Source organism: Copadichromis virginalis, linkage group LG18 (genome assembly GCF_057382275.1).
Source record: "Copadichromis virginalis isolate Kocher_CV1m ecotype Utaka linkage group LG18, C_Virginalis_male_GT1.1, whole genome shotgun sequence".
In the NCBI taxonomy this organism is placed as follows: Eukaryota; Metazoa; Chordata; class Actinopteri; order Cichliformes; family Cichlidae; genus Copadichromis; species Copadichromis virginalis.
This window is the reverse complement of record NC_140635.1, coordinates 27235874-27261476: the sequence shown is the minus strand read 5'-3', so window position 1 is coordinate 27261476 and position 25603 is coordinate 27235874. Positions and strand designations below refer to the sequence as shown.

Genomic DNA, 25603 nt, shown 5'->3' with positions numbered 1-25603 from the left:
GTCACGTTCACTGTGCTCTGTTTTGGTTTCAAGTATCGAACCCAGAGAGTCGCAGAACTCATCCCCAAACCGACAGTCGCTCAGCTCCTGGATGAGACAACCACGCGGAGGGTCTACATTTATGGCATCCAGGATGACAATGGCACCGACACCCAGAACTTCTCTCTGGATCTAACGCCACCTCCTGACGTCATCGTGAAAACATCTCCCGGCACCAGCGAAGGCATGAATGTACTGGGGATCGTTATATTCTCTGCAACCATGGGTGGGTGTTTGACATGAATCCCACACGCACTAACATCCACAATGCACATGCATAAATATATATCTCAAAAAAGCAAACTTAAGTGAGGCCTCAAAGGGCCGATGATTTTGGTTTCCACCCACCATTGGTTCAACATCTTCATTCATTCTGTGCTGTGCAGGGAACAAACAAATGTTTCCATTCTTATCACTTAATACTGTTGAAAACATCCCTGCAGTTGCATGCTTGCATATTTTTCTTTTCCTTTTCCCGTTCAGGAATAATGCTGGGAAGAATGGGACCCAACGGAAGTGCTTTGGTCAACTTTTGTCAGAGTTTGAATGAGGCGGTTTTGAAAATTGTTGCCATTGTCATTTGGTAAGAGCAGTATTTTACAAGAAACCCCTAACACAAGAAAAGTAACAACATTTGTGAAGTTTTACTGATCAACTATAACTAACACTGATAAAAAACCAGCACTGTTTGCCATTCACTCTCCGGCATGTTAAATTTGAAATATTCTGATATTAGTTAGATCAGACTTTTTCATATTTAGGTAAATGTCTCAACAACAATTGGATGGATTACAAAAAAAAGGTGAAACAGACATGCCCCACTTTAAAGCCTTCATCTAGTGAAGGTTTATTGTAACGATGCTAGACTGGTCATTTATTGGCAGCCTTTTATCTGTCCACTACTTGCAAATGTTAGCATCCTACACATTATATTAAGATCATAGGTCCTTGAAACTAGTAACCACCAGCATATTAAAATTGTTTGGATTAAATATGTCAACATGCTAATATTAGTATCACTGTGTTCAGCAGTCCTTCCCTCCTCCTTTCTGCAGGTATTTCCCCTTTGGTATTGTGTTTCTGGTGGCTGGAAAGATCTTAGAGATGGACGACCCTTCGGCCATGGGGAAGAAGTTGGGCTTTTATGCCATCACTGTGGTAATGGGCTTGGTGCTGCACGGACTGTTCATCCTCCCGGCCATGTACTTCTTCATCACCAAGAAAAGCCCCATAGTTTACATAAGAGGCATTCTACAAGCCCTTCTCATCTCCTTGGCCACTTCCTCCAGGTAAAGCATATGACTTTGCAGATCTAGAGGTCCTAAATTATTGTTATTATTATTATAAAGCTTGATGCGCAGACAAATGCACACAGACTTTATTTAAAAACTGTGTCTGTAAATGAATCATCAGGACTTCTTTCACACATGTACCTACTACATTTAGTCAGTTACATTTTTCTTTGATGTGAATGCCCCACTACAATAAAAATCCTGTAATTTTAACACACTGTGGAGCTAATGTGGCTGAGCTGTGTCAGAATTTTGATGTGGGGGCGATCATGGCTCAAGAGTTTGTCCTGTAATCGGAAGGTTGCCAGTTCGAGCCCTGGCTCCAACAGTCTCGGTCGTTGTGTCCTTTGGCAAGACACTTCACCCGTTGCCTACTGGTGGTGGTCAGAGGGCCTGGTGGCGCCAGTGTCCGGCAGCCTCGCCTCTGTCAGTGCGCCCCAGGGTGGCTGTGGCTACAATGTAGCTTGCCATCACCAGTGTGTGAATGGGTGGATGACTGTGTATAGTGTAAAGTGCTTTGGGGTCCTTAGGACCAAGTAAAGCGCTATACAAATACAGGCCATTTACCATGTGGGGGAGTGTTAGGCTTTATGTCCCATATAAACTCAGCTGGCTTTTTTCGTAGCATTTTCTTGTGGTACATACACTCAACAAAAATATAAACGCAACACCTTTGTTACTGCTCTCATTCCCCATGGGATGGACGTAGAGACCTAAAATTCATTCCAGATACACAATATAACCATCCCTCCCAAACAGTGGTCACAAATCAGTCCAAATGTGTGGTAGTGGGCACATCTGCCATATTGAGATAATCCATCCCACCTCACAGGTGTGCCACATCAGGATGCTGATCTGACATCATGAGTAGTGCACAGGTGTACCTCAGACTGCCCACAACAAAAGGCCACCCTGGAATGTGCAGTTTTTTGCGCTATTGGGGGTCTGGGGACCCAGAACCGGTCAGTATCTGGTGTGACCACCATTTGCCTCATGCAGTGCAACACATCGTCGCATGGAGTCTATCAGATTGTCAATTGTGGCCTGTGGACGCCATCGAATGTGAGCATTTGCCCACACAAGTCTGTTACGGCGACGAGCTGGAGTCAGGTCAAGACCCCGATGAGGACGACGGGCATGCAGTTGAGCGTCCCTGAGACGGTTTCTGACAGTTTGTGCAGAAATTGTTTGGTTGTGCAAACCAATTGTTCCAGCAGCTGTCTGGGTGGCTGGTCTCAGACGATCTTGGAGGTGAACCTGCTGGATGTGGAGGTCCTGGGCTGGTGTGGTTACACGAGGTCTGCGGTTGTGAGGCCGGTTGGATGTGCTGCCATATTCTCTGAAACGCCTGTGGAGACGGCTTATGGTTGAGAAATCAACATTCAATGCACGGGCGACAGATCTGGTTGACATTCCTGCTGTCAGCATGCCAATTGCATGCTCCCTCATTGCTTGTGGCATCTGTGGCATTTTGCTGTGAGACAAAACTGCACATTCCAGGGTGGCCTTTTGTTGTGGGCAGTCTGAGGTACACCTGTGCACTACTCATGATGTCAGATCAGCATCCTGATGTGGCACACCTGTGAGGTGGGATGGATTATCTCAATATGGCAGATGTGCCCACTACCACACATTTGGACTGATTTGTGACCACTGTTTGGGAGGGATGGTTATATTGTGTATCTGGAATGAATTTTAGGTCTCTACGTCCATCCCATGGGGAATGAGAGCAGTAACAAAGGTGTTGCGTTTATATTTTTGTTGAGTGTATATGCAAAATAACCTCAAAGGGTCTCAAAGAAAAAGAAAGAAAAAAAATAACTGGTAAATGTTCATATATTACATTTTTCCATGCCATTAGGATGTTTCCCAGAAGAAAAGAAAACAATGATGACCACCTTATAATCTGTATAAGCCTCCATTTATGGTCCAGCAGAAATATCAACACAAAGAGAGGGCCAAGGCTCTATTAGGAACGAAAATAGAGGAAATTAAATGGATGTTTGTTGGTGATTTTTTTTTCTGTAACCCTAACATCATACTCCACCTCAGGGCTGTCTTTTACACTGTGTTTACTGATATATTTCTTTCCAACCACGCTGCAACTCGCAGCCTTTTAGTGTGTTTACTGCATTTAAGTCCACGGTCAATGCCACAAACATGTGTTCAGAATAGCCAGGAAATCTTTTTGTTACTTGTCCTCACTAAAACTAACAATAACAGTCACGCTGAGCAGTGTCACATCAGGGGTTATAAACTCATTAAGTCGACAGAGGTTTATTGAATCGCGAGCAGTGTTTGCAAAGTATGACCAAACAGAAAAAAGAGTAAGCCAGAATCCCAAACACCTACAAGGAGTTTGATAATATATAAACCAGTCTAAAAGCAGCAGCAGCACTGTGTTTCTCAGTTGTGAAGTTTACCTGTATTCTTTCAGCTACAGCTCTGGTGGTGTTCTGAGAAACTCTAAGGACTGTAAATGTTTGCTGCCTGCAGGAGAAAACAAAAAGAAAGCAAGAAATGAAGTCCAGTACACTAAAAATAATTTTTCTCTTAGTAGTGCACTAGGAAAGAAAGATTTTATATTGTCTCTAAATGAGAACAGACGACCCTCTCACTATCTCCGAGGTCAGTCGGATCTTCCAGGAAGGAATAAGGATGTTATTTTCCAGTTAATTGATCGCTTGATTTGTTCAGTTTATCATTTGTTGGTTTGTGGCTAAATGAAAGAAAGAAAGAAAGAAAGAAAGAAAGAAAGAAAGAAAGAAAGAAAGAAAGAAAGAAAGAAAGAAAGAAAGAAAGAAAGAAAGAAAGAAAGAAAGAAAGAAAGAAAGAAATACATCTAAAAACCTAAATCTTCATCCAGCATACTTGTATTATTTCCTTGCTTACAGGTTCCCACTTTACACAGAAAAATAGGAGCTACTTGCTTTATTCATGCTTTTATTGTTTGTTTTGTCAGTGGCTTGAACCCAAGAGACATTTCCTGCTAAAACACAACTGATTACACTGCCTACTTTTCTTTCCCTCCTGCAGCTCTGCTACTCTGCCTATCACCTTCAAGTGCCTCCTTGAGAACAACCATATCGACAGACGCATCATCCGCTTCGTGCTGCCGGTCGGGGCCACCATCAACATGGATGGTACGGCGCTCTATGAGGCCGTGGCAGCCATCTTCATCGCCCAAGTGAACAATTACGAACTGGACTTTGGGCAAATCATCACCATCAGGTAAGGGGCATCACAAGTCAAAAAATCTAACTCATAATGGGATGTAAGCAAGTAAATGTGCACAGTTGAAGTTGGTGGATCAATCCAAACATCGATAGTACTGATACCAACGCTGGTATTGGTATCGGATTGATACTGGTGCAATAGGATCGATATTTCGTTCAGTATGTAGCTCACTGAGTTGTGTTAAATAAAGCGTTTTGGGGGGAAATTAAACATTTTAAACAACAGAAGCTGACCCAAAGTGCTTTAGAGACAGGCACACTTACATTTCAGTTCTCCAAAAAGTAGAAGAAGCTGAAAGGTGTGACTATTCACTTCTTAAATCACGACACACTGCTCTCCACTACATGCTCTTATAGGTTAAAAATACTGGTACCTGGTATCTGCAATCCTGGCCCTGTATTTACTTGGTATTGGATTGATACTAACATACTAAACCATTTTCTAACAGCTGCTTCTATAATTTCGCTCACTTTCTTGCATGGCTTAAATAAATGTATTGGAATAAAAGAAGAGATTGCATTTTACACATCAAATTCAAATTCAAATTCAAATTCAAATTTTATTTGTCACATACACAGTCATACACAGTACGATATGTAGTGAAATGCTTGGACAACTGCTCGTGACCTAAAGAAAACAAAAAAGGAAAAGGCTATGAATAAGATAGGAAATAAATATGAAAAATTAAAAAGGGTAAATTTAACTAGGAAGGAATAAAATATAAATTAAGGTTAAAAATGAAATAACTGTACAACACAAATTAGAATGAAGGGTAAATTTAACTGGGAAGAATAAGATAAAATATATAAATTAAAGTTGAAAATAAAATAACTGTACAACAAAATACACAATACACAATATAGAACTATATAAGAATGTATGAAGAAATCTAAATATAAATAAATATATACACAATAACAGCAGCTGTACAAGTATTAACTGGAAATGAAGAATATAGTGACCAGTGTTGTGCAAAAACAAAGTCCAGAAAGTCCAGTGTGTGTGTAAGAACCATATGTGTGGGTCAGTACTGTGTGGTGGTGTGATTGAGAGACCGTATCGCCTGCGGGAAGAAGCTCCTCCTCAGTCTCTCTGTGTTGGTCTTCAGGGAGCGGAATCGCTTTCCTGACCTCAACAGAGAGAACAGTCTGTTGTTGGGATGGCTGAGGTCCTTCACGATCTTCCTGGCCTTGGTCCAGCACCGCCTGCTGTAGATTGAGTGCAGGTCAGGGAGCTCGGAGCGGATGGTGCGCTCAGCTGACCGCACAACCCTCTGTAGAGCTCGTCTGTCCTGCATGGTGCTGTTCCCGAACCAGGTTAAGATGTTTCCCGCCAGGATGCTCTCTATGGTGCACGAGTAAAAGTTCCTGAGCACCTTGGAGGGCAGTTGGAAGTCTCTCAAGCGTCTGAGGTGGTAGAGACGCTGTGGGGCCTTTTTCACCACGGTGTTGATGTGACAGGACCATGACAGGTCCTGCGTGATGTGAACTCCGAGGTATTTGAAGCTGTCCACTCTCTCCACTGGGCACTCGTTGATGACGGGGGTCTGGTAGTTCCTCTCCTGCTTAGTGCTGAAGTCCACTATCAGCTCCTTTGTCTTACTGACGTTTAGAAGGAGGTTGTTCCTCTGGCACCAGTTCTCCAGATTCCTAATCTCCTTCAGGTAGGCCGTCTCGTTGTTATCAGAGATCAGGCCCACCACGACGGTGTCGTCAGCAAACGTGATGATGGTGGTGGAGCTGGTAGTGGCCACACAGTCATATGTGTACAAAGAGTACAGCAGGGGGCTCAGAACACACCCCTGGGGGGCTCCAGTGCTGAGAGTGGTGGAGGCTGAGACATGTCCGCCCATCCTTACTGCCTGTGGTCTGCCAGTTAGGAAGTTGGAGATCCACTGACACATAGATGAGCTGAGTCCCAGATGCTCCAGCTTGGTGGTGAGTGTGGAGGGAATTATGGTGTTAAATGCAGAGCTGTAGTCTATGAAGAGCATTTTAACATAATTCCCCCTTCTAGTGTCCAAGTGAGTGAGTGATGTGTGGAGGAGATGAGAGATGGCATCGTCTGTGGAACGATTTGGACGGTAAGCGAACTGTAGTGGGTCCAGTGTGTCTGGTAGTGAAGAAATGATGAAGTCTCTGACCAGGCGTTCAAAGCACTTCATCACTACTGAGGTGAGGGCTACAGGGCGATAGTCATTGAGAGAAGCAGGGTGGGGTTTCTTCGGGACAGGAACAATGATGGACTCTTTGAAGCATGTGGGGATCACCGACTGAGATAAAGAGATGTTGAATATCTCAGTGAACACAGGAGCTAGCTGGTATGCGCAGTCTCTTAGGATACGACCTGGGATGCCGTCTGGTCCTGCTGCTTTCCTGGTGTTCACTCTCTTGAAGGCTCTCCTTACTTCATGCTCGGAGATGACGAGCACGTTTCCGGTGCTGGCAGTATCTTCCTGTCTGCAGCCGTTAGCGCCGCTAACACTAGCATTGTTGGAGACCTTAGCTGCAGCCTCGAAGCGAGCATAGAAAGTGTTCAGCTCGTCTGCCAAAGTCACGGCCGCGTTCGTCATACCGGTTGTTGGTGCTTTATAGTCCGTTATTGTCCTTAGTCCCCGCCACAGGCTCCTAGAGTCACTCTGTTGGAGTTGTGACTCTAGTTTCCTCCCGTAGCGCTGCTTCGCCTCTTTCACCGCCCTCCGCACGTTATATGACGCGGCTTTGTACGGGTCCATGTCCCCCGTCATGAGTCCCGTGTTGTAGGCAGCGGTGCGGGATCTCAGAGCGTCGCGGATGGTTTTATCCACCCACGGCTTCTGGTTGGGAAACGTTGTGATAGTCTTTGTCTCCACGGTATCATCCGCTAGTTTCCCGATGAATCCCACAACCGCTTCCGTAAACACGTTGACGTCATCGTCGGAGCTGTTTCTGAACATGCCCCAGTCTGCGTCATCGAGTGCGTCCTGTAACGCGGCCACCGATTGATCCGTCCAGCGCGCGACCTTCCTCTGAACCAGAACTTCCTGTTTCAGCCTTTGTTTGTATTTTGGCATGAGGAAGATGGCGGCGTGATCAGATTTGCCAAACGGGGGGCGGGATTGTGCCTTGTAGCCGTCCTCGACCGTAGTGTAGCAGTGGTCCAGTGTCCTTTCACCCCTGGTGGGGCAGGTGATGTGTTGATAAAAGTTCGGCGCTGCGCGTTTGAGGTTGGCGCTATTAAAGTCCCCCGTCACAATAAGCGCAGCGTCCCGGTGTTGTGTCTGGTGCTGTGTGAGTGCCTCATGCAGCTTGCATAAGGCGGTGACCGTGTCCGCTTGTGGTGGAATATAAACGGCACTTACAATGACCGATGTAAATTCCCGAGGTAGATAAAAAGGACGACACATGATGGACAGTAGTTCCAGATTTGGTGTGCAGGAGCGTGTGAGAGGAACAACGTTCGCACTGTTGCACCAGTTGTTGTTCACCATTAAACACACGCCGCCTCCCCTTGACTTCCCCGAGTCCCGTGTCCTGTCCATGCGGTGAACCGAGAAGAACTCGGCCGGCTGGATGGCGTGGTCCGGCACCGCTGGGTTCAGCCATTTCTCGGTGAAGCAGAGGAGATTGCAGTCCCGAATGTCTCTCTGGAACTTTATCCTGGCCCTGAGGTCGTCAAGCTTGTTCTCCAGTGACTGGACGTTGGCGAGCAGGATGCTAGGCAGAGGTGTGCGGTGTGCACGAGCTCTCAGCCTGTTCCTGACGCCGGCTCGCTTCCCTCTAGGCCGCCGCCGCTTCCCTTTGTTCTCCCTCGAGATCTCACTCGGCCAGCTCGGATCCGGAGTTAAAAACTTCGAATTGTGAGTACATTGTATACCAATAGAAACAAGAGTGTCACTGTCATACCTAATGTACCCAATGGTGATGATTTTGCCGATTTAGAAACGCTGAAAACTAACTTAAAAAACAAAGACAAAGAAAAAGTGGTCGGAGCAGTCGTGACGGCAGCCGACCTCACCGGCGCCATCTTAACTTAATGTTATGAATTTAATGAATGCATTCTGTTAAAATAATTACACAGTGGCTCCTGTCCATCTGGAAACATTTTCTAAAATGTTTAGTAAGATAGTGGTTGTGTAATGGTTTGTGTAGCGGATAGTGGTTGTGGACAACAACATAGAGTTTAAACACATTTGCCTATATGCACAATCCAAAATTATTGTTTCCGCTCATAAACACGAAGCAAAAAGTTGTAGGTAAAACACAAATGAAATATATAAAATCAGAGGTTTATTTATTAAAATATTCAATCATTAAGGAAAAAAGGTGACAAGTACATTTTGACATGATTCCATTAAATGTAACATTTTATATTGTATTTATCTTACAAAATTACACAAACTTTATGTGTAATCCAGCGTTTTGGACTTAAATAATTTTTTGAGTGTAGAATTCATTCCTTGGGGATCTGCTCTTTGCCTAGGACTAAAGGTCAGGATAGTTCAAACTACAGATCCTTTAATCAAAATTGAACCTTCATGAAGTCACAGTGGTAAAATTCAAATTCATTTGGAAATCTTGTCAGGCTCACCCCCAGATTTGTAGTACTTGCTAAGAAAAAAGGTGTTTTCATTAAACGCAGATAATTTATCTTCTTTCTGTCAGCTGGTGTGCAGATGTCTGTTAAAAGGTACTAAAATCCACCACTACAAAAACTTCATTAAACACTGATTTACTCAGATTTAATTTAAGTCGTATTTAAAAGAAATCTCAGAGAAATTATATTATTTTATTGTTAAATTATAGAGTTGCCACTTAATGCCTGAGAATTAACTCTGTAACTGGGAGCCTGGCACTGATTGGGAGGAATTATAGAGCTATTACAGAACCACTTACTTTATTTCTTGTCTTAGTATAATTCAAAGTCATGGTAAGAAGTTGAATCTCTCTTAATTTCTCTTAATAAAACGGAATTTTAAAAATATGTTACATTCAACAACGAGATATTTATATCTCAGCAGTCGGGGAGAAATTTATATGGGTTAAAAATGAACAGCAGGCATGTTTTTGGTGCTCTGTCTGCAACGTGAATAATAATGTCACACGTTCAGTTTAATTCTGAATTAATAAAAATATTGTGGGATTTACTAGATACACATATATGTAAATGTCACAAAGATTACGCCTCATGTGAGCTTCTTAGTCTGATCTGATTTCTGCTAAATCAGTCTGGAAGCCCTGGGGGAAAACAGACAGACAGAAAAAATATTGACAGGCCTCATCCTACCAACACCACAGCTCTGTAATATTCAGTCAAAAGTAAGCAAACCACCACCAACCCCTCCAGGCTCGGGCTAAGGGAAACGTCCTGTCCCTCCTCTGAATCGATGTCCTACTGTAATAATGTTAAGAGCAGACCTCTTCATGGCTGCAGTCTGTGCACACTCCCTCATAATCCCTTGGCAGTAAAACCCATATGACCTGTATTACTCAGCTCCCTTGTCACGGAGAATTATAATATTTTTTCCCCCTCTGCATCCTGTTCGCGCGGTTTGGCTACTGACCACGTAGCTGCTCCATCTGCATGCTAGCCCAACCTGAACCCCAACCTCTTGTTCTTTCCAGGAGAAAGCAGTCAAATTGCACTCAAAAGTCCAGAAGCTCAAAACCGTCACTGTCCCAAAATATTTTAATTCTTTCTCCACAGTAGTGGACAAGGCATCTGAAACTTTACATAACTAAAATATGTAGTTCTACAATTAAGATTGTTATATAATATATCATTTTGTTGGATTAGCAGTGCAGCAGCATTTAAATGGTTGCAGTAGAGACAGATTGTGCTATTTTTCATAGGTACAAACTGCAGATGAGACGCTGCTAAGCTTGTTTCTCTGTGAGCTGAAAAAAATGGGTGGTAGGAAAGATGCTCTCTGCGTATAAATAGTTTAAAAAGAGTAACTGATACTAGATACTAGATACTTTCTTACTGGGAGCATATACAGGCTTTAAAGAGAAGCTTGTGATCGTGACAAGAAGTCACGTACATGGGTTTCCAGAAAAGTTTTAAATTCTGATGCCGTTCCTTTGGGATCTTCAGATACTGTAAAAACTTTAACACGATTATTGTTTCCGTTTGTTTTCTATTGTTTGAACATACATAGTTTTTGTTAACTTCTTATTAGTTTCAGTTTTAAATTAAGTGTATTCAATTACTTTGTCAGAGGTAGGACTTCGCAAAATGTTCCAATAAAAACACAGAACTTTTTCAAGCACCTGAGTCACACATGTACCTACTACTACACATGTACCTGTATTATCGACATCTAGCGTCTCAATAACAAAGTCCATCAATGCCTCATCAGACAAGTTGTATTAAAATTTAACAAACTACAAAAATACTAAAACAGCCCTGTATTCTTATTATGCTTTGTTTTCTAAGATCACAAAATCGTATCAGTGTTAAGCTTTTAGCTGAGTCTTCTCTTTGCCACATTAGTTAATTTAAATGTTTTCACATCTAGCTTTAATTTAGTTTAGGTTAACTGTAATAACCTCGCTGTCTACACAGATGACTAATTAATATTGTGCTGAACACAGTCCAAACGATTCAGTAAACTACATCAGTGTCTGCTGTTTACAATCATAGTCAAGTGGCTAACAGACCTTTTCACTATCCCTACTAATTGATGTTATCTTGTTGCATCTCTGTTGTGGTCAGTGCTATCCTCTATGCTGTTGCATGCTGGGGCAGCAGGTTGAGGGTCACAGACACCAACAGACTAAATAAACTGATCCACAAGCTCATTAATGTTGTGGGGACGGAGCTGGACTTCGATAGGGTGGTGTCTGAGAGGCAGAAGTTGTCCAAGATAAAGACAATGTTGGATAATAAGTCCCACCCACTCGATGACGTGTTGGCTAGTCACAGAAGCGCATTCAGTGAGAGACTGAGATCACCAAAAAGCACCACTGAACGACACAGGAAATCATTCCTGCCCGTGGACATCTCCCTGTACAACTGCTCCATATAAAGCACTGCAATAGTTACACCCTTTTTACACACACTCTTTTCTACTCTGGAATATTCTTGTCAATTTTCTTAATATTTATTTATAATCACCTCTGTTAATCCTTGATTTTTATAATTGAGTGATCTGTATATATTAGTGCTATTTCTTAAGTGTGTAAAATCTGTAACATAACGTTGCTATTTTTACCATTTCTTCTTGGAGCAACTGTAACCCACATAATTTCCTTAGGGATTAATAAAGTATTCTGATTCTGATTGTTTCAGGATGACCTGCCATTATCCAATCGCACATCTGCTTACCTGCATCTTTTGCTCGTTTCTCCTCCTCTTCGTTTCTCTTTTTTTCTAAACTGAGCACCTGATGGCTTTGAACTTTTCTTGTCCATCTTCCATTTTAATTTTGCACTCCAGTATGAACACCCATCCTCAGCCCGAGGATCACCACAGCATTTCCCTAATAGACCTACACCTTAGTTCACAGATTCGCTTTGTCTGGGGTTTATTTTCTGGGATTTCGCACAACCCAGGAACAAATCATGAATACATAATGGGCTTGGATTTACAACATTATGAATGAAATGTGCTCTACTTGGAAGCAGCACGGCCCCCCTCCCCTTTCGACAGGTTGTGTGTGAGACTTTAAATCATGAAACTGTAAATTTTAAATTGTTATTGATCCCTTTACCCCGAGTCCTAAAGTGTTTACTAATTTTCTAACTCTTCTTATATTTAGTGTTTGTTTACTTGCACTGCTGTAACTGGAGCCTCGTCTCTCCATATGCTGGACTGTATGTAGCAGAGATGATAATAAGGTTTACTTTGACTTCAGCAGCAGGCGCACCGAGGGCTCTCGCGCTCACTTTTCGAATAGAATTTCAAAAAAACATTGTTGCAAATTATAAGTCTGTATCATAATGTCTGGTGTTTTCGTGTTTGTTGTTTTGTTTTTATTTTGTTTTATTTTGCGAGCTGGTTATTAGATGCTGCTCCAGCCAGCCAGTGAATCCCCCGCTCTCTCCTCCCTGTGCTGCAACTGCAAGCAGCAGGCGCACCCTGCAAAGGGAGGGCGACCTTACTCCCAGCAAATGGGCGATAGAAAGCCGATCGGTGCCTATGCCATTCCCAAAATGTGCTGGCTGATGTCGGGGCAGCATGAGCACGAGCAAAAAAATTTTTGCAGATGCCGCCCTGGGCAACCGCACATGTTGCCCATATCAAAAACCGCTACTGGCTACACTAATGTTTCTTAGTTTGGTTAGCAAGCTAAATCCATTAACGGATATCCTTGGATATCCTTGTGAACTGACTCATTTTGGAGGCAGCCTCAAGTGGCCATTTAGTAACTGTTGCTTTTCACACTTCTCCTCTGGCTTCATTTCTAAACCCCAGAGGATGTAACGTGACTGCTACAAATAATAGAAAAAATATTAACCTTTTTAGGGATCTAATTTAAAGTGAGTCAGTTAGAAGCAAAAAAAAGAAAAGAAAAGCTGGAGGTGGAGGCAGTTTTCTAAGAGCGTGGTTATGCTGTCTAGCAATGTGCTGGGATAGTTTTTCTGTTGCTTAGAAAAATCAAAAGCTAGAAAACTGGAGCCTATTTTTTTCTACTTCTGAAAACAAGGACCCAGTGTTCACAGAAATGTTTATGTCATGCCACTTTTCAGCATCTGTCATGCTAGAGTAGAAAATGAGCAAACACTGTTTAAGGGGAGTGATGCGTATTTAAATTATCTTACCATACACCAGCTTTGGATTAGTTCATGCCCTTCTTATAAGCTGATCGTGTGTATTTGTGGACAAAATATCAATCTGCTGAAACTGCTGCTGCCAAGTAAGTACGGATGAGTAATTGGAGCTATATTGCACTCTGCACTGAAGAAGAAGCAAAACAGTTATGCATGGCACATACAGTATGTATTAAAGTAATTCAGAATTATAGTTCTCCACGGTCCCTATGTTTGCTTTATTTTTCCATCCCTGCGGTTTCAGTGCTCACAAACAGATCTGCACCTTCATTTCAGGGAGGTCATATACAAGGACGTGTTCCTGTATATCCTTTGAAGATAAACGTACCCGACTTTCTCTCTCTGTTCTCTCAGCATCACTGCCACGGCCGCCAGCATCGGTGCAGCTGGAATCCCACAGGCTGGTCTTGTTACCATGGTGATCGTGCTGACCTCTGTGGGTTTGCCCACTGATGACATCACTCTCATCATTGCTGTCGACTGGGCTTTGTAAGTAAAGGTTAATTTTTTTCTCTAACAGCAATCATCATAGCTAAAAACCAGTAACTCTTAGCTTCTTGCACAGAGGTTGAAAAAAGCAACAATCAGCAAAATATCAGGAATACACACTAACTTGTTATAGGGTGTATAAACCACGGTCTTCATCAGTCTTCACTGCGAATAACTTTTGACCTTGTCGTGTAGGGATCGATTCAGGACCATGGTCAATGTGATGGGCGACGCTCTGGCCACAGGAATCATGGCTCATATCTGCAGGAAGGATTTTGTGAAAGAGGGAGAACAGGTGAGAACATCTAAGGTTAGATCAGCGGACCTCGATGCTGCAAGCAATCCCCGCATTGCTTTCTCAAGGTCTTCCTGACCTAACTATAGTAGCATTTGTCTTCCTCTGAAAGACAGACAGAAAACCGAATGTGGCAATATTTCCTTTTCCGTACACTCCAAACTCCAAAACGAGTACAACAGATTTACCCTTTATTTACTTTCTTGATGAAAGTATGAAAGTAAAAACTAGATATTATTCTCATGCGGTTAAGTATTCTCCCTGGATAGCTTTTCTTAGCAGAAAGATTGGAAGCAGAGGAATAGGAACTGCAAAACCACAAAAACAAAACACAACTTTTATTTGTGATTGGCCACCAATTTCCACTTCCTCAAATTCTGTTCGATAATCAAGGCTAAGTAAATCACAGCTCTAGTAAAAAGAGCGCCAAGAGAGAGATATGACTCAGCTTATATATTAGCAGTGTATTAACATTATGAACAAATCATTTATAATGGATAAAAACATGTTAGATAACCACAGCATTTTACTATAATAATAGGCTAAAATGTACTTACTGTATCTGCCATCACTAAAGGGAGCCAACCGGGGATTATTATTAGTCTGCACATTATTATTCTGATAATGGTGGGCAGCAAAACAAGCAGCAAGAAAGTAGATTTGATGCTTATAGCCAATTCTGTCATAGCTGTCAATGCATTAACTCTAGCAGAGAGTATATGCAGTAATGACTAGCTATTCACAGATTACTGTGCAAACATCTTGAGCTGCCCCTTTTTATCTTGGTAGGAAAATGGGAAAAAAGCATTTACAAAAACAGATCGAAATACAGTATATGAAGAAAAGGCGGAGTTTTTATACTTCTAATGAGCTTAAGAGTCAATATTTGGTATGATCACCTTTCATCTTCAGCACAGCCTGAACTCTCTTAGGCAAGCTTTCTTTAAGTAGTCTTCACTAATAGTTCTCTGGGCCTGGAGGACATTCAAAACTCTTCTTTGGATGTTTCTGCCTTTTGTTTGGTTCTTTGTCTGGATGATCCCACGCTGCTTCAATAATGTTGAGGTCTGGCCTCAGGGGAGGCCAATCCATAACTGATAGTGTGCTATTGTGTGTTTTTGCATCCATCTCACTCTGTCCCTAGCATCTTGTTTTGTCACACCAGCCCTCTGCCTGTCCTCCTTCAATACACTGATCAATATCCTTTTCAATATCCTTTGTCCAATGTTGGTGCAATTTATTCAGAAACTGAAGAAATACAAAATGTCCATCAACCACTCTGAGTCTGGAGCTCCATGCTCTTGCCTGATGGGTTGTGGATGATCATGAGAAAGGTGGTTTATCAGTACAGAACTACATGAATGAACTAATGATCTGAAGGCAGCTGGGACCACAGTCACCAGCAACACCATTGGTGCTAATGGAGTGCAGTCTTGCAGTGCCCACAAGGCAGAGATGGCGACTTGCACTCGCAACACTTCAGACTTGACTTAGACTCAAGGTTTGGGACTCAAGTCTTGAAAACCATTTTTTATCCATGTAAAAGGGTAAAATTAAGATGTAAATAAGGGACAGACCACAGCCCTAAATTGCACATTGTTTCATGAGACGGTGCATTTTTCTCTGTTAGTTAAGGAAATGTTCTGAATATGCTAATAATTTGTGAATTTTTGTTTTTAAATTAATCGGCTGCGAGGACTCTAAATGTCATAAAGATTTTTACACAACCCTTTCCAAAGGTTGCATAGTACAGTAAATGCACAGTAAAATAAATGAAATGTTTCTTAAATCTTTGTTGTCCATATATATAGTAAGATATTAGAGACGTCCAGACACTTTTCTTTCCAAGCTCTTTAGACCACCATGACCTGGATGACTGAGAACCTTCACAGACAAAAGATATTAAAGTGTTTTTTTCAAACAACACTCGAGGAGAGATAGCAGTAACAAAGCGACAAAGACTGTTACCGGTAATAAGTCAGTCACTTAGTGAGGTGAAGAGATGCCTATGAATCAGAAAGTTGAGCTACAAACTAGGTTAGTTAACATCCTGCATCCGGTTGTAACAAGCAATAAAGTTTAAAGTGTAAATTTATCGACTTCAACTGAGCAGTTTTTCACTTTGCTTTACTTGTGTCTATTCTTTTTAACTGCAACAGCCCTCTTGAGTGAGTACGCTCTCATCACTTTAAATGCTGTGGTGCATCAACACAGCACATATAACACATAACAAATTGTTATAGTGGGACTAGTTGGTGTTTATCTGACAATAGAACGTCACTTTCATCCATTATACACTTGAGACTTGCCCCTCAAAGACTTGTGCACCTCTCTGCCACAAGGTCCCGCTGCTCAAGAAGGCACATGCACACTTTAATTTTCCAGTGAACATCTGAATGGTCAGATCAAACCAAAACCGAGCTCTTTGGCATCAACTCACCAATCATGTTTGGAGGAAAAGAAATGCTGAGTATGACCCAAAGAACGCCATCTTCACAGTCAAGCACAGAGGTGGAAACATTATGCTTTACGGCTGTTTTTCTGCTGAGAGTATAAGACGGCTACACCACAGTGAGGGGCCAGTACCAGAAAATATTGGACAAGAACCTCTAACGCTGGGTCATGGATGGGTTTATTGCCCACCCTCCCACTCTTCATCCTCTTCATAGCTGCCCTTGCTTCCTCCGTACTAATCCTCTGCGCTAACTGTCCTCCATGTGCCTTCCTCTATCTTTCATTTTCTTCATTTATCACCTTCTCAATGTACTCCTTCCATCTTCTCAACACACTTTTCACTCATTAGTAAATATCCAGCTCTGTCCTTAATCACCCTAACCTGCAACACATCTTTTCCAGCACAATCTCTCCATCTAGCCAATCGATACAAGTCCTTTTCTCCTTAGTCCAGCCTCACATAAAAATCCCTATAAGCCTTTTTCTTTGCATTTGCCATCTGTGTTTGCCACACGCCAGCCTCCCAGTACTCCTGTCTACTTCGTCTCCCCGACTAACCAACTTTCTTTGCTAATGTCTTTCTTTAAATATCTCATTTTACTTTGTCATTCTACGAGCATGCCTCTTTTTCTATAGTTCCTAATCTCACCTGCACACAGCAGCAAATATAAATGGGAACGTTTACAATATGGTAGTAAGACCTGCTATTATGTATGCTTTGGAGACGCTGGCACAAAAAACTGAAACGCAGTAGGCTGATCTGGAACACTGGAGATGAAGATGTTAGTATCTTTCATTTGTAGGGACCAGAATGCACAGGATTCCAGTCCACACTTAAACGATACATGAGTCTGTGTTAAGTAGCTTAATAAATAAAAGACATCCATTGAAAATAGTCAGCTATAAGGACTGGATTGAAAAGGAGTGAAAAAACAGTCAAAGAAGACTTTCAAAAAGCCTGAAGAACAAAATAAAAAGAAATGAGGGGTGGCTCAAAACTTTTGCACATACTGTATGCACCTTTTAGGATCTGTGGTCAAGATAAAGAGTACATTGTTCATAATTTTAAAGGGTTAAATCCCTGGCTCTTCCAAGATCCTGGACCCTAAACTGCCCAGGATATATCAGCTGTTGTGTGAGAATGAATAAATTTGACTTAGCAGGAAGAAACCTCTGGCAGAACCAGAGTCAGAGGGGGCGGTCATCTGTCATGACCAGGTGCACCGTAAAAATTTTTTTTCTAAAAAAACAGTGATATTCCAGCAGCTGGGGCGCCAAAATAATACCAGAAAATACCAGAAAATAACTTTATTTTCAGTAATGATAATACATTTTGTTGCCCTAATTTTACATGGGATTTTGCCTTTTTCAAGTGCTTTTAAACATTAAATTAGGAACAATTTAATGTGATTAAACAATGAAATTACCTATAAAAAAGGTCAATGAATGCGGCAATATGAATAATAATACTTAAATGTACAGAAATATACAGTTAGCAGTTGGTTTAAATAACAATGGATTGCATTCATATGGCGCTTTATGAGACCCTCAAAGCGCTTTACAATTCCACTTTATAATTCCCCTCTGACCATCACCAGTAGGTGAAGTGCCTTGCCCAAGGACACAACGACCGAGAGCGTCCGGCAACCTTCTAATTACAAGGCGAACTGCCAACTCTTGAGCCACGATCGCCCTAAATAACAATAATGATAATAATTATTTAATGTAGAAAAAGTTTATACGAATCATTTTATATATTTTTCCATAGCATTACATTTGAATTTAACAGTTCAATCTTTCAAATAACGGACAAATATTTGTGAAATTATGATGCATTTGTGAAAGTATTTTAACAATCTAAATATGCACATGTACAGACAAATACATTTAAAAAACAAGAAAATTATGTTTTATTACATTACAGTGATTTTGCGTTAATTTACATTTGACATGTAAAATCACAGTCTATTTATGTGAATTTAATGATATTCTGGAAGAACAGTACAAAACTGTAAAATACACAGTAAAATACTTTTATATTAACCCTCCTGCCATCCTTTAAAAAACTCACACCCATCACCCTAGGGACCATTCTCAGCCACGCCATAAAAAGACCATATATCCATATTTTATTCCACTTTAAATTAGCCAACCTTGTAAAACTACTTCTCCCTGAAATATTCATGTAAAGTTTTAATTATATTTTCGTTGTTTTAACCCTTCAAATCCCAGTGTTATTACATGAGCGCCCTGTGTTATAAGCCCCAAAAACCAAAAAAACGAAACTAAATATTTCCACAAAAAACCAGTTGAAGTAATATGTGATTGTCATTATAAGTAGGCCTTTAGATGGACCAAAGATTGGCACCAACATACATTTTGACCTGCCATTATTTTTTTTGCATTTTTTTTGCAATTTAAAAATTAAAACTTCAAGGCCCTGAGTCTTCATTGACATCCAAGAAAAGAAGAAAAAATAAAATCATATGATGATAATTTGGGGTTGAAAAATAGCATTTATAATGGAAGTCAATGGGCAGAAAATGGTCCCCAGGGTGATGGGTGTGGGGATTTCTGCTGCTCAGCCATTTTAGGCTGATTTAAGGAATTCACACTGGAATATTAACATTGACAGGTAAAAACTATCCTGTGGCAAGTTTGGTTATATTCCACTGAACACAGTGGAAATGGCAGCCATTTAACACATAGCAGTGGCACAAAAAGGTCCCAAGAAGGCAGGAAGGTTAAGATTTTTTTTTTTACAGTGTGGGGATGAGGGGAGCTGAATAAGGCCAATAAGACCATAAAATCCTTTCCTGTTGCATAAAAACTCAGTTCATTCACAATTTTAATTTGCTGTTTATTTTTAGTTCTTGTGGGTGTTGCCTGTTTATTAAGTGATTCTGACACTTCTTTTTGTTCATTCTCATGTCCATTAGGTGCCTCTTATATGTGAGACCAAACCCATGATAAGCATCCAACAGATGATGAACTACCAGAACCAGAAGAACGGCTGCTACCAGCCGCCTCCACCGGGCAGCAAGCAGGACCACCTTTCCCCTGACGTGGCTCGCCTGATCCAGCTGGAGGAGGGGATTCGACCTGTAGAGAAGAAGAAGCACGCTCACGCCTCTCACCACAAGAGAGAACACAGGGACAAGGACCACTGTTCCATTGACATGAACGGGCTGGAGACTAATGTGTAAAAAACGTTTGCTCTGTCAGAGTCTACCGGTACATCCATGACTGCAGGACCAGCAGGACAGGACGAAGCATTAAAGAGCCGAGGTGACCGAGTTCACATGCTTATCCCCTCGAGTGAGAGCAGCCATGAGTAGATGTATGCATGGAGGGAAAAAAGACTTTTTTTTCCTACATAACCCAAATGATGATCCACATTTGATTGTTTGTGTGTGTACATATTTATCATATATATACATATATTGGGTAGCAGCAGTGGCCGTGTGCTACTCTGAAGGACCTTTTAAATCAAGAACAGACCCTGTGTGAGGACTGACTGTGATCAGCAGTCTTAAAGGACTGCATATGGAGAACACAACCAACTTATATCCAATGTAATTTAAAGGCACCTTTTCCTCCGTGGACTGCAGACAAAAAACAAACGGACATCAACTTATGTCTCTTTTTATGCTTTCTGATCTGGTTTGTATTTAGCATAATATTGGTTTTCTTTTTCTTTTTTTACATTTCTCTCTTCTTTTTGTTGACTATTGCGTTGTTTATGATAAATCAGGGCAAAAAGTTCCCCATTTGGTACATTTTTCAGCACAAAAAGACACAGCGGAACAAAATAAAACTGTTCTGCTATAGCTATTAGACAAACGATAAATGCATGAGTTAAGTCCATATTTTAGAAATATAAAGCTCAACCACAGAAGGCGTTTGATTGTGACGGGTGATTTGGGGTTATGGGATATCAGGGGGCTGTTGGTGGGCTTTCTAGTTCCGTGTACTGCAATCGGGCTCGTTCCCAGTGGGCGGTGGATTCTGGCAACTTTGTGAATGATTCTGTTCATAATTTTATTATCAAAATTTCTAGACCCACCTGAGGGTGTCAGGTTTGGTGGTTTGGTTTTTATAGAAAATCACAGATGACCTGGTTTTGATGGCTTCCTCGAGCCTTGACCTGCAGCATGCACTAGGGCAGGTCACAGCTGAGTGTGAAAAAAATGAGCACCTACTGGTCTGAGGCCATGACGCACGAGCTTGCCAGATGGATTGATGCTGCATTAGCAGTGATGCAAAACATGTGATAGTCTAGTGTGGTGAAGAGAGGGCTAAGTGTTAAAGTAAAGCTGTTGATCAACTGGTTGGTCTATGCTCCTACAGTCACCTATCGTCACAGGCTTTGAGTGGAGACCAAAAGAATGAGATTGTGAATACAAGTTGTGGAAACGAGCTTCCTCCAGTGAACTTGTTTATTCAGTAGAGGCTCACAGTAAAGCCAGTGCTCCTCTGCACTGAAACCCCCCCCCCCCCACCTCCACCACCATTTCTATTTGAAAGTTTAAGAAAAAACACAAAAAACCACTGTGATTCTTTTACCTTTCCCATATTTTCTTAGAAACAACTTTCCTTACACTGCTCTTCTCTGCCTTGTTGTCCTTAGCCTAAGTGGGTCCTCTGCCTCATACCTCCAGTGGTGTGTGTTCAAGGCAGAACGGTGATGGAAATCGCACTGAAAACAAAGACGAGTGTTTGTCCTTGTGTTGAAGTCACGCCACTTTATCTTTGCACCCCACTTTATTATTCCCTCTTTGCCTTAAACAACCAAAGGAGAAGCAACCGGGACCGGCGCGATGCTGATGTGCGCTCAGACAGCCGAGACAAATCAACACAAGTTATCAGCTCATACTCTAATGAACTTTCCATGTGATATATGCTGTACATGTAGGTATTTAAAGTTTAAGGAAAATGTAGATTTTACTATCATATCAATATGTCGCAAAGGCTGCCATTCTGTATATGTTTTAAAGAAACATTTCACTGTAGTCCACTATTTATGAAAATGTACCAACTCTGTAAAATGGAAAAGAAATGGGAAAATATATCCAAAAATATAGACAGACAGCACTGCCTGATTTATTTGTTGACAAATACAGATGTGAGGTATTTTGGATTTTATCAATAGGACCACTAAAAAACCATTCAAGGACTGAAAACTGCAAGTAAAAATTATTTTACTGCAGTAGCCTGGGTTCATCTGGAGCCCCAGGCCATTATCTTCATCTCATCCCATCTGTCGTTTATTGACACCACCAAATAAAACCCTGCAAAGCCCAAAAATGGACTTAAAAATGAAGCATTGTTTCATAAAAGTAGAAAATGTAGTCAACAAATGTCCTACACATGTGTGAAAGAATCCTATATAAGTCTCCACGAACTATTCAGTTTTATCCTGTGAAGAAATAGTATGATGAGATCGGTCTCTTCTAGGCTGAGAATAACCAAGGACTCACCGAATGGCTGTTGAGTATGAATATGATGTAAATCATGTGCTAAGACCTTCATAGTAGCTGTAAACTATTTTCGAACTGACCTGTCGAATAAGGATAGACTGGGCCTTCATTTATCACACTGACAAAAACTAAGAGAGGAAAACTGGGTTTTGTGCGCGTGCACAAATTTGACAGGAAGTTTTCATCAAACTTCTTCCGCTCCTTGAAATTTAATGCTCTTAAATTAACGAAAGTCCTGCTATTTCAGAGATGAGTTTGGACGTCTGTGATGTTCAACAGGAATATTCTCGCCTTGTTTTTTTTGTTTGTTTGGTTTTTTTCAATGTCTGCCCTTGTCAGTGGGAAATTAAATCCTTGCTATTATAAGAATAACACTCACATACATCATTAATTTATCACTATTTACATGTTAAATATAGGTGAAATATGTATACTTTTTTTCTTAGAGTTTCCTAACTTACACTCAAAAAGTATTATACATGTCGTTGAAGGATAAATTGTGTTGTAAAAGTGACGATTCTTTTACAATTTGCTCTAATTGGGAGTAACTTTATAAACGTGTCTTATCGCACGCGAAAAGTACTTTGCTAAGTGTAATTTGTGGAAGCTTGAAAAATACTGAACCTGCTTCAGCATTAAAGCAGCAACATTAAAAGAAGAACTTATAGGAGGCCTTTGATCTCATTCATGACAAACTGGGTTTATTGAGATTCAACTAAAATCTTCATATTGATGTGCACCAAGGCTCTCAAGTGACTGTCAAGCATAGCGTTTTTAGGCCTTTAATACACTAAAGAATTAATTATCTGTAGCACAGGATTTGCAAAACAGAGTTTAAGCTATACATTGAATGTTTGAAACTGAGTGCGGTATCCTTGCATACAAGCAGAGGAAAATGACATAAATTTCACTGCATGAAATATGCGTCTTTTGGGAAAAAATGTACTTCAGCTTATTATTTCAAATAATTGGGAGAAACATTTAAATTCCTTTGCCAATTTGTATAGAATCCAAAATGTTTTCTCTGAAGAGGGCTCTTCACATTTTTGCCGTGATGACACCAGACACTTCAGTACCAAAAGAGGCGAGCTGACCCTCAGAGTTTTAAATGAGACAGGTGTCACCCCCGAGGTTCTAGTCATTGGCACCTGCTCAGGAAACCACAGCTCACAAATTTTAGGAATTGATGACAATGTGGTAAAAATGTGGAGGTGTAGTCATGATTTAAAGCGGGATGGCGGGTTGATGGTCTGGCCTCTTCATTTAGTGAGTAATTAAATAAATGAGTGGATTCATGCAAAATAACATCGAGTTTGTTTTTAATATGCTGCAGTTTGACGTCGTTTATTCCACTGAGAAAGGAAAATCATCCCTGCACAGTCTCCACATGTCCACGGGGCAACAGGGGAGATGAAAAATGGAGACAACATGGAGTTAGAAAAACTGTAGCTACTCTATGTCCCACTTCAGGCTGGTTCTAAAAGAGAGCCACTGCTCAGACTCCCATGTTAAAATGTCCTTCTTTACAACATTAAAACACTAATTTTTATAGCCTGACACAAAATATTGTTTTGGCCTTAGTGTCCTCTTGAGTGGGGTGATTTGTTTTTAACCTATCCACCTGGATATCTGAGTGTGGGGTGTCGTTGAATTGACTGACCGCAGTCTTCTAGGCCTCATCCACTATACTGGAGCTCTTCACTGTGTGTGTCTGTGCTGTTATGGCCTTTTGGAACATATTTAATGGTTATGACTTACTGTGTGGTACAGACCAACCAAGAAGGTTGTGCTTCAGTAGTCTGTTAGTCGGTACTAATTAGCCGATATTTGTCTCTGTGCACTTCATTAGCATTCCACCTTCACAACTGGTTCCAAAAGAAACCTCAACATGGCAGCAGCCAAAGTTCTAAATTTGAACCTTCAAGAGAGTCTAAAATTCATTTGTGATGTCAATGATGCGGCTACAACCATCTTTTATGTAGTCAGAACTTCAAACAGCCATGTGTCAATCAAGAGGGGGGGCGGGGGGGGGGGGTCTTCAGGATGTAGATTAAGCATAAAGTGAATAGCTTGTCTAACTGACCACTAAAATGAAAGGCGGTTTTTATTATTCTTTAAAACAATTGCCCTAATAAATGACCAGAGATGTTTCTAAGGTTGCTCACGACCAATAGGACATGCTTTTAGAAAGACTTGAATAGCAGTTGTTAGCTGTAATGTATTTTAACTGATGAGGCTTTTTAGTGTGATTATAAAAATTCCACCTTTATACTGAATACGGTTGGTAAGCAGTCAAGAAAGCTCATATACAGTTCTCATGCATTACAATTATTATTGACATTTTTGTTTCTCGCTGCTGCTTTGCTACACCAAATTCTATGTGTCAAATCCCATTTTAACCCCTGGGTGTAGCTACTTACATTGTGTAGCGACTGTTTCATACAGAATCACATTTATTTATTCAAATACGATATAATACTGCAGTTCTGATATAATTATTTTACGTTTACCTTCCAACACATTTCAGAGAGGGAGTAATCACCTTGAATCCTATCTACTCGCCTTCACAACTAATGATCAAACGCAATGATTGTCTGTAGAGATTCTACATCGGGGGAAAAAACCTGAAGGTTACAGGCCCGGTGAGCAGGTTCATGTGGATTGTGAAGTCCTCTACACAATGTAATTTCACTTGCTACTCTGCTGATTTGAAGAAAATGCTCTGAGCACGAGCAACAGGAGCAGCCTTGGAGCAACGCTCGGTGCTAAAGCAGCATCACCAAGGCAACCTTGCAGAGCAAATTACACGAATTGTGTGCAAATGCCAAACGAACGATCAGGAGAGATGGACTGAAAGGGCAGTGATCAGGATGCATAAGTATATTTAACAGAGCTTTATCACACGTGGCTCCATAAATACTTAAGTAGTAATCAAATCTGGATACAATCTTCCATAATAATGCATTTAACTTTTTTTTTTTTAAGCTTTAATTTTAAGAAAAAAATAGTGCATTAACTGATCAAGAATTATAACCTGTATAAAAAGAAGTAATGAACTGGAGACCAGAAGGCTTAGGATACCACGGAAAACAAGTAAAATGGATCAATTATTTCCTTACTGAAGGAAAAAAGCCTTAACTTCTTCAGCTAACATCATCCTGCTTTCACTCTCCACCTAAAGACCCATTAACCCACTGCTATCGGTCAGTGAGACAGGACAGGAGGGGCTACGCAGCTTGTGCAGCAGCTGAACGATTTGGCGAGTCAGCCACCTGGCAGAGAGGCAGTGTTGGGTGGGGCGGGGGGCTAAAGTAAGTTGGCTGGAGGCTGGATATGAGCAATTACGAACAGCCTGGATCTGGCAGAAGGGACGCTGTGGTGGGTGGAGGTGAGGGAGGCCAATGAGGAAAGGTCGGGATCAACTTGGAAATAAATGGACAAATGTGGAGGGGGGGGGGGGCTAAAAGGGGGAAGTAGGACAAAGGCTGAGACAACGAGGTCAGAAATATAGAAGCAGATTCCCTTTGTTCGGTTTTTGTGGAAAGATGGTAAACGCATGAGTGT

General features: G+C 41.2%; 1 protein-coding gene across 1 annotated transcript in view; it reads left to right on the top strand.

Annotated features, from left to right (window-relative positions):
• The window catches only part of slc1a7a (solute carrier family 1 member 7a), a 59581-nt gene extending 37957 nt beyond the window's left edge, over window positions 1-21624 (top strand). Inside the window, exons 5-11 of the mRNA XM_085440393.1 lie at window positions 34-265; window positions 523-622; window positions 1095-1328; window positions 4368-4562; window positions 13676-13810; window positions 14006-14105; window positions 19499-21624. Coding sequence (XP_085296519.1) covers window positions 34-265; window positions 523-622; window positions 1095-1328; window positions 4368-4562; window positions 13676-13810; window positions 14006-14105; window positions 19499-19765 — 1263 coding nt within the window. The 3' untranslated portion in view covers window positions 19766-21624. The remainder of the gene's footprint in view (window positions 1-33; window positions 266-522; window positions 623-1094; window positions 1329-4367; window positions 4563-13675; window positions 13811-14005; window positions 14106-19498) is intronic.
• Window positions 21625-25603: the final 3979 nt, after the last annotated feature.